We start from the raw sequence: 15,972 nt of genomic DNA on the forward strand, positions 1-15,972 counted from the left end.
CAGAACAATGATTCAACTGGAATTTCAACTAAGATCCTCCCAGGCTACAACCAAGTAAGTACCCTCTGCAGACCACAAAGCCTGGAGAGGAATCAGTTTTTCTTCTCCTTTCTGACATTTTTAAAAAAGTAAAAACAGTACCTTAAAGTAGGCATTTAGAGGTTGAAATTATTTCAAAAATTCAAGCACTCTTTACAAATTCCTCATGAATCAAAATGCAAGGAAACTGTAAATCAGTTTCATGCTGTATAAACTTTAAAAGCTATTCTACAGTCTTGTATATTGTGCTAGCTTACAACTTAGGTTCCATTCAACTGACATGTCCCCTTGCCCTCTCAGTTCCAAACCTTCCACAGCATGTAGACTGTGAAACAGTCACATATGACATTCTTTTGGAAACAACAGAAGAAAGCAGGGAAGTTATAGGGACTGGTTGATTGCACACTTAAATGTGCATTTTGCTGCTGTTTTCTTTATGTATGTGCAAGGACCACTTCTTATTCTATCTACACACACAGAAGTGCATGCCCAGGATGGGGCAGCCAGCGAAGAATCGCTCGCAGGAATAAATGGCTAAACCTGTTTTCAGGCCAAGAAGTGGGGAGAGACCCAAACTTTGTTTTAAAAAAAGAAAGACATAGGAATAGAAAAAAGAAAAAGGAGGTGACTTATTGCAGAGCATTAGTACTGATTGCTTTCTCCCTGTGATTCAGAATGGGTTTATCCGAATCCTGTTACCTGAATCATGTTAGAAAAGAAGTGGAATGCTGCCCTCCAAAATATCAAAGCATCCATTTTAGGCAGGAGGCTAAAATTAATCCAGGTATGCTAATAAGCAACTCCATCAGGATCATACTTCATTTACCTTTCTTGCCCCTCCAAGCTTACTGCTCTACAATTTGATGGAATGAAGAATTGAATACAGAGTGCTAGTAGGCTTGGCTTCCTAACCCCAGACACATTTTTTGTTTGTGTGAGCAACACCCACACTGCCTCACCTTTCTAGGGTGAAAGGCCCCTGGCACAGCACCATCAGAAAGAGAATGCAAGCTGCACAAGAAGAGTAGAGCAGAAAGGGAAGAACCAGGCACTGTAGGGTTCATGGATGAATATTGCCAAGGATTGTTTTGATATCATCTCCTAGGACAGGAAAATCTAGCATACGGAACAAAGCAAGCAAGGCTAAGGCTTATTAGCATTGCCACCTTTTGATGGATTGGGGCTGCAACCTTTAATGGCTGCATAACATTAGGCGAAGGTGCTCGTGGCACAAAGATCTACTTACTGCAGAGCTATGGAACGACAAAGCCCGTATCCATGAAGGCGTCGTCCTGCTATTTGGAATGGGTCACAGCTTAATTGTAGAGTACATGCTTTCTATTCAGACGCTCCCAGATCCAATCCCTTGCATCTCCAGTTAAGAAGATCGCAGGTAGGACAGTTTGGAAAACCTCGGCTGAGACACTGCCAGTCAGACAGTACTGGGCAAAGGCAGTCCAATAGTCTGACAGTATAAGGCAGCTTTGCAAGTTGCAATGTGTAAATGGCAACACTATAGAAAAAACACGTGTGAAGAAGGTAGTCGAGGGGAAATTAGCACCTGGCTCCCTGTGACTACAGTGGTACCTCTGGTTATGTACTTAATTCATTCCGGAGGTCCGTTCTTAACCTGAAACTGTTCTTAACCTGAAGCACCACTTTAGCTAATGTGGCCTGCTGCGCCGCCATCGTGCGATTTCTGTTCTCATCCTGAAGCAAAGTTCTTAACCCGAGGTACTATTTCTGGGTTAGCAGAGTCTGTAACCTGAAGTGTATGTAACCTGAGGTACCACTGTACAAGGTAAGAAGCAGGGCAGTGTAGAAGCTCCTCTGTGGCTTTGCTGTGCGTTACTGTCACCAGTGCAACAGAGCGGGCAGAAACATACGGAAAAACTGCTCTGGAAACAGAACCACTTAAAAGCCTCCTAAGCGAGAAGACAGGGCGTGCTGCAAAGCAAGGTGCATGGAAGGCCAGCATCCAGGAAGAGCAGGGCAATGCACTTACAGAGTGCTGATGCGGGTATGCGCCAGTCGGCGAGGCTCCATAGAGGCCCGAGAGGTATGCCGCGTGGCTCTACGGCAGGAAAGAAAGTGACAGTCAGTGGGGAGGGGCTGGAGGCAGAGGGCCACATGTCCTAGGCGTGGGTGTCTGTAACCGGCATTTCTGCAAGGCCCCCTTGACGCTGACATCACCAATCCCTTTCCAGTGTGACGTGGATGATTCTCAGCTCAATTCACGAACTGCCTCCACTGTAAAGATTGTGTCCAAGTTGACATGGAACAGTATCATCCCCCTTTCTGATTGTGAGCTCAGGTAGCGAGTGTTGACAGGATTGCAGCCAAAAACCGAGCCACAGAGAAACAAGAGGGAGGAGTCAGCAAGCATGGGAAGGAACCTCGAGGTTTAGAGCGGTACAAAAACGTCCTTTTTGAACACAAACCCTAAGGGGGCAAAACAAAGCCAAATGAGGACTGAGCATGCTGGGCTGCCACATAATGTTACATGTCAGCTGGAAATCTAAAAAAACGGGGCCTGAGGGGAATGGAATGGCTGGTGAAAGCCTGACCATGAGCATTCCTATTAGTAGATGAGGGTATAATATTTGGTTCCAGGTCCCACTTGTTTCCATTGGGTGGGGGGTGTCTGTGTGTCTATCAGTTTAGGAGCAAAATTGGCTCACCCAGTCTCGTTTAAAAAAAAAAAAGCTTTTACATATTTGGAGGACTATCTAGGGATGCACATGTATATACATCTTTTAAAAAAACTAAAAAACACACACACCTTATCTGCTCCTTTTATTTCTCTTTGTGGGGATGGTAGTTGCTGGTTTATTAATATTATTATTATTTCCCATCCTAGTATCACATCATAAGGGTGTGCATGTCAAAGTATTTTAAATAAATAAATATGTTTATTTTTTAAAAGTAAAACCTTCAAAGGCAGCCTGAGCTTCCAGGAGGTCCAGGAAACAGAGGCGGCAGTTCAAGGGGGATTGGAAGTGGGTCAAGAATGAACCTCCCTACTATCAATTTTATTTTACATTTCAGATTGCTTTTGCTAACTGTTATGATCTGCTGGCAGCTACTGTTATTTCTTACCACGCTGCTAAGTTTCCCCCTCTATTGCACTGTATTTTTTAAATTTACTATTGCTTTTATAAATTCATTGATTTTGATGAACTGTGGTATTAAAATATTTTAAAATTTTATATATATATATAGTGTGTGTGTGTGTAAAACAGCCATGCACTGAATCACACCCTTGCCCATCTAGCACAGTAGTGTCTACTCTGGCTGGCAGCATCTCTCCAAGACCTCTCTCTGTCTGCAGATCCTTCTTTTTCATTGGAGATGCCAAAGACTGAACTTGGGACCTTGCACCTGTAAAGCATGTGCTCTACCATCGAGCTGTGGGACACCCCCTATATATATTTAAAAGTCCAATACAAGGTATAGCTAGGTATGGTGCACTTTGCACATGAGTGCTGCCACTACTGAACAAAAAAATCCATGCTGTTCTGCATGGGATTACACATAATCAGATAGGGACACCCTTGTTTCCCAGAGATATGCAGAATACTTTCTGCAGCTTGTTTCCAAGTTAGCTCACCACTGAAGGGTAGAGGTGAGCTATCACCATGAGGAAGAGGGTCACATCACGCAGCACCCTGTTTCTGTGGCCAAATGTGTGGGCTTTGTGGGCACACTCACAAAAAAAACCCCCAAAAGGTCCTTGTTTTCTGAACAGGGTAAGCAAAGTCAGCCAACCGGGTAAACAAAATGGACGCCGATGTTGTCTGAAAGTTCCCCTAGGATTTAATGAGACCCCAGCTTTCTTAAAAGCCCACAGGGATGAGTCTCCAATACTGTCATCACCAAAGACCTCACTTCCATGCCCCAGCAATTGCACCTGCCGGCTTCCCCCAAACTGCGTAGCAGGGCACACTCCAAAACAGTACACTTGAAGCAAAGATCTGCTCGCAGGAACTGGTAGTTGTGTCTCCTCCTTGCCTCTAGAGGGCAGCAGGACAACACCACAGAGTACATTTGCAGAGGCACGTACATAACAGGGTAGAGGATGCACCAGCTACTTACAGCAAAAGGGTTGTATGGGGCAGTGACAGCAGGCCTGCGGGCTCCAGCTCCAGAGGGGAGCATGGATAAGCCTGTCGAGAAGATGCCCAATGCATTGAGGTTAAGTCCAGGGATCAGATTGGCTTGTTGCTAGAAAGAAACACAAGGGGAAATGAGAAACAACAAAGCAACCTGAGGGAGGGCTGGGGAAACTATGTTTGGGCCACCTAACTTTCATCCAGTGAAGTAAGACCTGAAGGTGTCTGGCATTTTCTTTCGGGTGGGCAAGGCATCCACAAACCTCCATCTTTACTTGCCCCCATGGTGACTATTGGACTCTTACCCCAGGACCACCGGATTCTCACACAGCAAGCACACACTCAAATAGGGCAGGATCAAGAGCTTACATTCACTGCTACAATGTCATTTTCGTAGGCTTCCCGAAGCTTGTTCATGATCTCCACCTCAGCATTGGAGCAGGCCTCAATGCTACCCTTCACGGTGATGGTCCTCTCGGGGTTATAAATGGTTAAATCCTGCAAACTGGACAATCGGAGAAGAACAAATGTCCTAGGATTTGTAATGTGCCCTGTGGTTGACAGTACAGGCTAGGCAATAATCATCTTTATAAAGCAAATCCAGAAAGTTAAATCTATTGGTGAGAACAACCCAGATCAAGAAGACAAGTTATTTAGGTTGAGCGCAGATGGGTGCAAGAGCCTCTTGTTTTTCACTTTGAACTGCCAAGAGGACAATCCCACCACCCGACTCTGTCAGATGGATTAGCTGGAACATCCACAAATTAGAAGTATTCCACACACAGAGACACCCGGGTATATGGTATCGATGGTGGATTTTTCCCAACTGCTAAAAGGCCAGGTTAGCCAACCAGGTACCCTCCAGGTGTTAATGGACTTGACCTCCCATCAGTCCTAGTCAGCATGGTCAATAGTCAGGAGTGATGGGGTTTGCTATTCAAAGACATCTGGAGGGCCACACTTTGGCTACTCATGCTCTATGTTACAAAGAGAGCCAGGTTATTGGATGCCACTCAATATTTGGGGTGAAGGGGTTGTGCTCAGGTACATACTGTAAATTTCTCCTTGTTCTAATTGAGAAGTGTAATTTGACCGCCTACCTGGTCAGTGGTACTTACGGAGAAATGGTGATCTTGGTCCCCGTGTCCTGCTCAATTTTCTTCAAGTTTCGTCCTTCTTTGCCAATCAATCTCCCAACTAGGCTATTGTGTGCTAAGATTTTCAAGGGAATCTCTTCAGCTCTGAAAGATGTGAAAAAACATTAAATCCTTTTTCTGACATTAGTCTTCCCCCCAGTCCTCCTTTCTGAAGTAGGTTCCCTAGCTGGACTTTACAGGGCTCTTCAGCAATACAGAGAGATGCAGCTCCAAAGTCTTCACTGTTGCTGCTTTGAGAAGACCATGGTACATTTCCCAACACACACCGCCCCCCCCAGCATTGTACAGGATAACCATGATTATCTGCAGCCTTTTACAACGCCCTAGTAAAACCAGTGGGCTTCACAAATACTTGGCCACACACGTTGTTTTTCCAGGTACAAAAGAAGCTAAACTGTGAAAGAGCAGTATTTAAATTTCTCTCCTCACCGCATTTTTTCAGGGTTCACGGTAATGACACGTAAAGAAGGCAACAATTGTTTTAGTTGCATTTCAATGACATAGATGTGATCTGCATAGCAGACTTCATAAACCCCACACCCAAGCCATTACCACCCTTGCAACTATTGCATTTGGGACCCTGCTGCTGAGCAAGCCTAGCTAGATAACTGCTTCCTATAGCCTGCTTTTGACCACAAAGCATCTAAGTGTCCAGATCCATCACTCAAAGGGTTCCAGCCACCTGTTAACATGGGCCAAATCAGTCCATCAGGCCTAGCAATGCAGGATGTGAAAAGATGTATGACTTCTCAAATGTCTACAATGAAACCAGTGTGCTAAAATTAGAAATGGCCAAAAAAGAAGGTGGGGAGAGGAGGTGACATACGCCAATGGTGGCTTTATTTATTTAGTTGCCGTAGAATGAAACACTGGCTGCAATCTTTACATAACCAGGAGTTCCATGATCCAGCAAGACCTCATCCATTCCATGAAAAGGGAGGGGTGTGTGTTAAAAAACACAAAGGAGTCTTTTCAGCTAGCAATGGGGTTAAGGCCTTCACCACTGGACCAAATTAGTATGTGTGCCTGAGTGCAGGCATATGTATTTACATATATTTCATATGAGGTGCTTTAAACAGAGTCCATTACTCCACCTAATGTAACATAACCACTGCCTTATAGCAAGTCAGACCACTGGAGTTTCTCCAAGCCCTACCTAGAGATGTTGGGGGTTGAATCTGGGACCTCCTGAAAGCATAGCAAATGCTCAGCCACCGAGCTGCAACCCGATCCCAAAGCCCATTACTGTGCATCCTGATTGGTAGATGCTTTCCAGAATCTTATACTGGTCATGCCACAGTCAAAAATCCTTTAGCTGGAGATGCCGGAGACAAGGGTGCCAACTTGAATAAAATATTGGGGTAGGGGGCAGGTAAGCCCCACCCCACAAAACGGATTATGAGATATTTGAATGACAATGGCTGTCAACTGCGGGGGGCAGCCCCCTCAAATATTTTATTAGGGGAGGTGAAGGGACCTCAGCACCTAGGAGTTGGCTCCTATGGCTGTAGATTAAACCCAGAACCTTAGTTCATGCAAAACATATGTTCTGACACTGAATCATAGCCCTGTAGAGAAACATCAAGCTAATTCTCAGGGCATGAGGAGCAGCTGCTTATGGTAGGGTAGAAATGCTTATTTAATCAATAATAACGCTATGTATTAATTCCCAAACATATATTAATTAAGGCTTATAGACTATACAGAATCCCTACTCCTTTTGGGTCAATTTGAGATGGTATTTCTTTGTCTTCTCCCTCTAGCCGATTGAGATTCCAGCCTATAGAAGTTAGACTGTAGAAGTGGAAAAGGCAAAAGGCCTTGTGTATGCTCTAAAAGGCGAATTTGTGTGGTATGAACCTTTGATGCACAATGTTACATGCATGCAAGACTTGCTATTTGAGGTGCTAAAGGTTCTGTTTCGTGCTTTCCCTATCAATGCCAGTGATACTTACGATTTTGTTTCTTCAGCCTCCTTCTGCATAATATCAAGTATCATGCGACATGCTTCTGAACACCCCTCTGGGGTGGCGTGAATGGTGATTGGCTTCTCTGCGGCACCAGCATTTTCCTTCCGATGAATATCTACCCTGCAGCAACAGAGCCCATACAAAGAAATCTGCTAGGGGTCAGAGAAAGGTGCCTGAAGCTGGCACCCTAACAAACCAGCGAAGGAACTGCATGTAACAGTGTACAAGGCTATTTGACATGATTAACCACCAGCAAAGAACCCATCTTCAAGCAAGCATTGAACATAAATAAAGGATAATGCAAGAAAAGCATTAAGATTTAGGGTTCACATTTATACATGGGTTCAGCATTACATGAGCAAGCTTCTAGCTCCTGTGCTCATTCCTCTCATGCTGTGATACCCTTCCTGACTGCCACGTTCATAGCAAACCATTGTTTGCTATTACATCAGCAGATTAAGGTATACACTTGCCGTCCAATGACGCAAAAACCAGTTTCAAACCATGGTTTCCAATTCTGTTTCAGGGCAAGCAGAAACCACAATTTTGCACTTCTTGCAAACCCAAAAAGTCAAGGAAGGAGATGAGATTATGTGAGCTTGAACATGTGAGAGACCAAGACACCAAAGTGTAGAAGAGTGATGTAGTGGTTAGAATGTCAAACCATGATTGGCGAGACGTAGGTTCAAATCTCCATTAAGCAATGAAGCTCATTGAGTGACCCTGGGCCATTCACTCTCAGACTAACCTAACTCACCGGTTGTTGTGAGGATAAAAAATTGAGTGAAAGAAAATCACAGCTAAATGCTTCTCTGGTTTGGCTGCCATGCAAATAACTGTTTTCTGAATTATGAGATCTTCCTGGACACATTAGATGATGTTGAAAGGCTACAAAGCAGTAAACATATCACGTGCTTCCTCAAAAAAGTATTATCTTAAATATTAATACAATTATATGTTAGAAGCAAGAAAGATTAGCTTTGCTGCAGAAGTTTAGATTTCTTGCTCAGTACATCTCCCTTTCTTACAGAGAAACAATGCTCTGGATCCCACAATGGGAGATTCCCAGGAATGACTGAGTTCTCTATAGAGGATTACTCACCTATCTAACCCCTTGAAAATGGATTCTGGATGGAACCAAATTTAAATGAAGCAGAGTGCATGAATATACAGTGGTACCTCGGGTTATGAACTTAATACATTCCAGAGGTCTGTTCTTAACCTGAAACTGTTCTTAACCTGAGGTACCACTTTAGCTAATGGGGCCTCCTGCTGTCGCTGTCGCACGATTTCTGTTCTTATCCTGAAGCAAAGTTCTTAACCCGAGGTACTATTTCTGGGTTAGCAGAGTCTGTAACCTGAAGCGTATGTAAACTGAAGTGTATGTAACCCGAGGTACCACTGTATATGCATGCATGGATATACTCAAACATACCCTAATACAGGGGCTAAAAGATGATCTGCCCCTGCTGCAAGCAAAACTGGTATAATCATTTACATAAGGTATGAAGAAACTGTGGCCCTCCTTGAGTTGTTGGACTCAAGTTCCCACCAGCCCCAGCCAACATGGCCAATGGTCAGGGATGATGACAGTTGTAGTCCCAGAACATCTGGAGGGCCACAGCATCTTCATGCTCGATTCACGCACAGGACTGGTTCAAACAAGCTGCATCATCGCCCCCACCCACGTGAGAGTGCTGTTTCATGAGTCACCATCATGATGAGACTCAGGGAGACCACAGACAACGTCCCCAAAGTGCTTCTACCCCACACCAGCTAGACTGCCGGTACAGAAATGGCCCTTTATGCTCCCAGAATCGTATGTATAAACAGACTCAAAGAATGTATTTAAAAATACATAATTCATTGGCCTTTTGACATTAGCACAATTTGCATGCATTTAAAAACCAAGCTAGCATTTCGATTCAGATTGTGAGTGACCTTGCAGAAATGGAAAACAATGCAATATCTTATAAGGCATCTTTGAAGGCTGGTGCACATGAAACAGTCACTATGTGGAGGCTGTTGTAAATGGCTTCCTGTGGGCAAGACAAGCTGTCTGTGGGTAGCAGCTCATCCTGGAGACCAGGCAATTTTTCTCCATGCCACCATGAGGCTCGCCCACCCAATAAATAAGTAAAATTAAATCAAAAAGATCAGCCCAATCTATGTGGCACTGCACACAAAACGTCTTGTATTGCGAGAAGCAGCTGCCACACTGAGTCATTTAACCTTCACATGGCACCGGTTTCCTTTGTGCTGGCCTTCGTCTGGGGCGCAAGGCAGGAGAACATCACACATCACACACAAGAAGCCATAGCATCCCAATATTGGGGTGGGTGGTGGCTCTGGGATGAGGAACTTAGAAGGATTCAATAAGGTATGGGGAACTTGTGGCCCTCCAGATATCGTTGAACTCCAACTCCCATCAGCAACATGGCCGATGGTCAGGGATGATGGGAGAGACAGTCCAGCAACATCTGGAGGGTTAAAGGTTCTCCACCACTGGGTTAAGCAGACCTGCTAGTCACTGCCATTATCCTGTGGCATCCTTATTTACAGTGTGGCAAATGAAAAGTAGTGTGGGAGCTTAACACTGATTTAAAAGGTATAGGCTGCTGACTAAAAATGACAAATGTGGAACTAGTTTGGAGGAGACCCCAGGTATGTAGCAGAGTAGACTGGATGGGATCACACCCATTCATGAGGCATGCATGTCCCACTTCTAGGTCCACCAGGTGGCCATACATTGGATGCAATAATTGCACAAGAAAAAAAAGCGTAAAGCTCAATGACCGTAAGCCCAAACCATGCAGTAATTTCCAGGATCACCATCATGTAGTTTGCATGCATGGGATGTTATGCACACACACCCTGCGCAAACAAGAAGTGCAGTTACTTCTGCTGGAGCCAGAGGCGGAACAAGTTCAAACTGTGATCAGGACAGGCATACTCCTGCCCTTTCTATCTCACACAGGTTTGTCTCGCCAAAACAAGCTTTGATATAGAAAAATGGACACTAATCTTTAGCTTAACGTGTCACTTGGAGAATAATCTTTCGAGAAAAATTAAGACTGGGGGAAATGATTTGAAGTTTGAATTACAAGACGAAGTGTACTCTACATAAGGGTACTTTTTTTCTGGCCCGCGTAGGACCAGTCTGGATAGTTGGCCTTGGTGAAGATTTGACATTTTCATCCCCAAAAATGTTTTTGATTTGAGTTTCTTCTGAAATGAGGCTGCATTTTAATGTTGTATTTTAATCTTGTTTTTAAGTTGTATTTTAATCCACTGTTTTTATACCTGGTGTTAGCCGCCCTGAGCCCAGTCTTGGCTGGGGAGGGCGGGGTATAAAGAAAATTATTATTATTATTATTATTATTATTATTATTATTATTATTATTATTATTCCAGTTCAAAGTGCTACATGGCTTTCCTTCTCCAAGGTCTTTACACCTAAGGAATGGGTTTCAGCTTCAATAAAACCCAGATCATACACTGTAATGTAACATATATAGCATTTTACATCCAATGTAAAACTTCCTTGAAAAAACTATTGTGCTCTTAAGAATACCAAGCATCAAATAATATAGTCAAAGGAATTATTGCTCCTCTCTAAAGGAGATGAGAGGGCTCCCTCATCTTTTTTACTTTGACTAGCTCAGATAATGCTTTCACAGGAATAGCAAGCTTCCTAATGCAAAATGAAGGTCTCTCTTAGTTGTAGGATCATATATATTTTCTTATAAATACTTGAACTTTTTGATGGTTTTGATGATCTCCTACGCATAATGTTGTTGCACACAATATGTTTTTCTGGCTAAATCGCAGATGACATGATCAGGGTTAGAGTACAGTTATTAAACTATTCCAGGAAGAGATGGAGGAGCTTATAGAAAAGGTTTACAGTAGCAATTTGATGACAAAATGATTAAAATATTATAAACACCCCTTGCACCCCAGTTATGCAGAAGATACTTGGTTCTGAATAGCAGCAACCAGCTATAGGCTCCTGGTGGTATAACAGTAGCAGCAGCAGCAGCAACAGTAGCAGAAGCAGCAACAACAACAAACTCTGGGGAAAGGGGCTTTGGGTGACAGTACATAACAAAACAGGTTAGTGAAACTATCCAGAATTTCTGCAAACACAGGGTGAGTCTGAAAAGGACAATTTAACCAACACAGTTGCAGGGCTGTAATACCTATCAAGCCACAACTTCCACATAGGTATACAAAACACATCAGAACGGGATTAAAATTTGCTGCAAGAGACAAAGCTTTTGCTACACAATGCACACCAGAGCCCATTGCTCTGCATTTGGTCTTTTAAAAAATCACAAACTAGGGACATAAAGGCTACAGACAGAGCCCCTGTGGAAGGAAATTAAACCATTTGTGGTACTTACTTGGACTGGGTTTGCTTAGTAAGGTTCTTTATGGTCAAGCCCTCCTTTCCTATGATCGCACCAACAAATTGCGTGGGGACCAGGATCCGTAGTGGGAAATCGAGCTGTTTGGGCTGCGAGGAGCCCCCAGGGGAGGGGCCCTGCTCCCTGGAAGAGTGGCCCCCACGCCGGGATCTCTGAGGGGGCTGAGGGGAGCTCACCTCGTCGTCTGGGATGTAGGAAATCTTGAAGGAATGGTTCTCAAACTGGTGACCACTAAGCTTCTCAATTGCTCTGAAACAGAAAAAAGTGGATTTTTCCCCCTCCCTGACAATAAACTAACCCTAAAGAAAAATCCAACAGCATTCCTTGGTTCAGTTCTTTGTATTTTCTCAGCCCCCCCCCCAAAAAAAAACTTCCTTCATTTCAGTAGTATGATTTGAGTGTGCTGGTCTTCAACTGGTGGGTCACAACAGGAGCACTACAGCCATTTATTATATGGTAGAAGATTGAAAAATGGGTTTCCAAATACATTTTTGGGTCCCAAGTCTAAAAAGGTTGAAGATACCTCATTTGGGGTGAGGGAGTTTTTAGGTGCTGTTACTATTGGTGAACAACTGGGAGTCAAAATTCCTTGTTAATCTACTTCAAATCACCTAGGAAGTTATCAGTAGATCCTTATCTACTTCTGTCCAGCTCTGTTTTGTGGCTCTTGCAAGTGATTCTTGTGAATTATTATTCAACGGATTGTGAAACAGAAAACTCAACTGAAAAGGCTAAACTGTGAAAATTAGAAGTCTACTCTTGAGAATATAACTGTCCATATTTTGTGAAAAACACATTCATGCCAAAAATGATTAGCAATCACTAAAAGGTTAAAAAAAGACTACCAATGCCAAATTAGCTAATAATAATTGCTATTAACTTCAACTGAAAGCATTGAGAGTTAAAAATTGTGGCCAACAGCATAGACCTAACTATGCTTACTAAGAAGCCCAACCTAATTTGTTAAGTGCAATAGGATTCACTCACTAGTATGTGAGTTTAGGATTGCAACCTTAAATTACAACTAATGCTAGCTGAATTGGGGTCACATTATTTTGCATTTTGTGGACATTGTTTACTATCTGCAGCTAAGTGCACTAAATAAAGGAACCCTAATTCTGTTTTTCTATGGGCACAAAGGTGGTGCTTGCCAGTCCTGTCCTTAGAATAAAATTCCACTGGTCAAAGCAATGTTGAATCCATTGTCCCCTTTTTCATTTGCTGGAAGTATTTGGCACTTCATACATAAGGGATGGGAACTTTGTGTTCCTTCTGATGTTGCTGGACCACAACTTCCATCTTCCTGACCAAGTGTCAGGTTGGATAGGGTTGATCAAAGCTAAAACCCAGCAACATCTGGTAGGGCCACAGCTTCCCCATCCCGGTCAAACAGGGTGCTCCCATTTCTCGGTAGCTATTCTGCTTGGCCCTCAGAGAAACCGTTCATTGGTTAGCACTCAAATAGCACAGATAGGTAGATAGATGGATGTTTCTGGTACAGTGGTAGCTAGGCCATAATGAACTTAACACAGTAGTTTTGTTGCAGCAAATAAAGGAAGAAAATTCAGAGAACATTGTCAGGAGAAAAAACAGAGCAGAAAGACAAGAAAGAGTAAAAATTACACTTAGAACTGACACTTACACTTTCGCTTCTTCTTTTGTTGCATATGTAACGTTGACAACTGCTGTCTCTGATTCTGTATTAACTGAAGGGGAGCAGAGAGAAACAAATGTTTGTGTTACCATGTGGGAGAATATCACAAGAGGAGCTTCTGTTTTGAATCATATTAATTTATTGAGTTTCTCTCCACCCCATCCCCCGTATTCATTGTCATACAAAATGTTTTCTAGAACTTCATATTGAGAATCTTGCGTCCTAAGAAACTCACATGGTCACCTCAGCCCACAGCAGCTATGTCAGAGATTCAGAACTTCACTCCAGTCTATGATAGGCTGATTTGGAGATGCAGTGCCATTGGCTAAATTTGGCCTGGATTTGGCTTTTGGCACCCCATCACTATCCCACATTTCTGTTAGCTCACAGCACCATGAAAAACCATATCCAGGATGAATTTAGCCTGTGACTTTCTCTGCACATAAATGACAAAAACAGTTATTTTCCCATGGCTGTCATGGGTTAAAATAATCCTGTGAACCAGTTCCTCCAGCATGTCCCTCTATCAGCTTTCTGCTTAATGAGATGACTTTGATAAGCACTTAGCATGACTGTTGGTTACATTCATAGATTAATCATCTTGAAAGATTAGCATGATGGCAATCATTTCTTTTACAGGATATTCTGTCTGTCGGGGTAGAATTTGCTGAATGAAAAGACAGAAGCAAGTTGTGACTAGACAACTAACCTAATTTACTGCGTAGTTTTTAAATCTAAAAAAAAATCTCATAGGCAAAACAGGGGTTTATACTGAAAGTCTTGAAAACCCCAGAGAGAACGGGTTCTAAAAACAACAAAATGTTTCATTATGCTCAAAGTGTTTTTTCAGAATTAGAATCAGTAGAAACCAAGAAAGGAGAAAGCTACAGACTTCTGGGTTAGCGCCATCGGCAATGGCGGAGTTCCTCTGACCGGGAGGAACCCGCTCCGCAAAAATCGGGTCTTGCCACCGCGGCGAAGGCGGAGACCCTCCAAAAATTCCAGGCGGATGAAGCCTGGGAACGTGGGATTCGGCTGACACCAGGAGCGCCTCCCCTACTCGCAGGGAAACCCCTTTTCGGGGCTCCGAAGCGATGTGGGGTGAGCAGCGCGGTGTTTTGAATCGACTGCTACTTTTGTGGAGTGAAGCCGCACAGCCGTTGCCGGAGAGCGCTGACTTTTTCCTGTGGACAATTGGACTCTAAAACAAGTACCCGTGAGTAGAAACAGAAAATTGGGTATATTGTGGGGTGGGTGTGCCTTCTATTTTCCCTCTATCTAGACTAATCTAAATGCTCCAGAACTAGTAAGATAATAATTCTCTTGCATCCTCTCAGATACACATATGTGCTCAGCTGTGTGTGGTTAAGTGGTCTAGACAGCAAAGGGGGAAAGGCCAGGAATGTGGAAATCACTTGGCTGTCACAATGTGAAACTATCAGTCTTTGTAACGTCTTTGGCGTGTGGTCATCCGCAGATTCTGACTTCTGGCCTGAAGTTTTTAATGCTGAGAGTGTCAGAAGCCTGCAGCTTGAAGGAAGAGGCCTAATAGTTTATTTGATCTGCCACTGTTGCAGAAGCAAGCAAGCAAGAGTTTTAGTATCTCAGGCTCCCTGAAAGAATAACACAACTGATTTAAAAATGCAGTCAGATAAATCAGTACTCTTGCATCCAGCAAGAGTCTCCTTCAGAGGATTTGGGGATAAGAAAGTGGATGTACGTTTGCTTTGAATCTGGTGTCAATCACACAAGCTCAATAAGTGTTCTCCCGACAGCTAGACACTTCACACATGACACTGTTTCTCTTTGTGCCAATACGCCTGTGTGTCAAAACCAACTTGTGAAGTGGCTATTGGATAAGCTTTTCTTCAGTGATTACCCTGAAGTCCAGAATAATTCTATGTTTAGGGGGTGCTTCAAGACAATGTTACCTATACATGTTACATATTTATACCCTATTAAAATATGTCCCTGTATTTTATTGCATGGGAGACAGTAAGGACGCACATTACTCCAGAGTACTATGAAGCAGATGTTTAATAAGTACAACAGTCCCTGTGAAATGAATCATTTATATATAAGCACTTAAAGCTATATGAAAGGCTCAAGATGCCTAAATAAAAACCAATGATAAGAGTGAGAGTACCAAGACATTTCCTTACCTTGTTCCACATTCTCTACCGTCCCATGCTGAGCTAAAAGACCATCTAGTACCTGAAAGAGAAACCAGGATGCACTACGTGAGGGGAAATAGTTTGGATGAATGAGGCACAAATTTTGTCTCAGAACATTCTCACCATAACAAACCAGTGATCAATGCATGTCTCTTAGGCTCCAAGCCTATGGGAAGAGACAATTGTTTCATCAAGGATTTCAGAACCGTAATAATGTCTGAATAATTTGCCTTTACCTTTGTAGGCTAGAACTATTCCCAACATTTGTTTAAAGGGATTTGGTGTGGTTGCAAGCATGAAATGGCTTTCTGAGGCAGAACCTAAGAAAAAGTCCTAGACTTCTCTCAATAATCAGTCACAGCTAGGCCAATAAATTAACCAAGAATCAGAACTGGATCAATCCTTGGCTCTAACATGTATTTGGTAGCACAAGGAT

General features: G+C 43.1%; 1 protein-coding gene across 3 annotated transcripts in view; it reads right to left on the reverse strand.

Moving 5' to 3' along the window:
- IGF2BP2 (insulin like growth factor 2 mRNA binding protein 2) overlaps window positions 1-15,972 on the reverse strand; it is a 59,895-nt gene that overhangs the window by 6,315 nt on the left and 37,608 nt on the right. Inside the window, exons 4-11 of one of the 3 annotated variants that reach the window (XM_053389775.1) lie at window positions 15,525-15,576; window positions 13,351-13,414; window positions 11,685-11,957; window positions 7,264-7,398; window positions 5,270-5,392; window positions 4,521-4,656; window positions 4,135-4,263; window positions 2,045-2,113 (exon numbers count right to left, since the gene is read on the reverse strand). In XM_053389775.1, coding sequence (XP_053245750.1) covers window positions 2,045-2,113; window positions 4,135-4,263; window positions 4,521-4,656; window positions 5,270-5,392; window positions 7,264-7,398; window positions 11,685-11,957; window positions 13,351-13,414; window positions 15,525-15,576 — 981 coding nt within the window. The remainder of the gene's footprint in view (window positions 1-2,044; window positions 2,114-4,134; window positions 4,264-4,520; window positions 4,657-5,269; window positions 5,393-7,263; window positions 7,399-11,684; window positions 11,958-13,350; window positions 13,415-15,524; window positions 15,577-15,972) is intronic. The other 2 variants (XM_053389776.1, XM_053389777.1) reach the window with 2 other exon arrangements.

Source organism: Podarcis raffonei, chromosome 5 (genome assembly GCF_027172205.1).
Source record: "Podarcis raffonei isolate rPodRaf1 chromosome 5, rPodRaf1.pri, whole genome shotgun sequence".
NCBI classification, from domain to species: domain Eukaryota; kingdom Metazoa; phylum Chordata; class Lepidosauria; order Squamata; family Lacertidae; genus Podarcis; species Podarcis raffonei.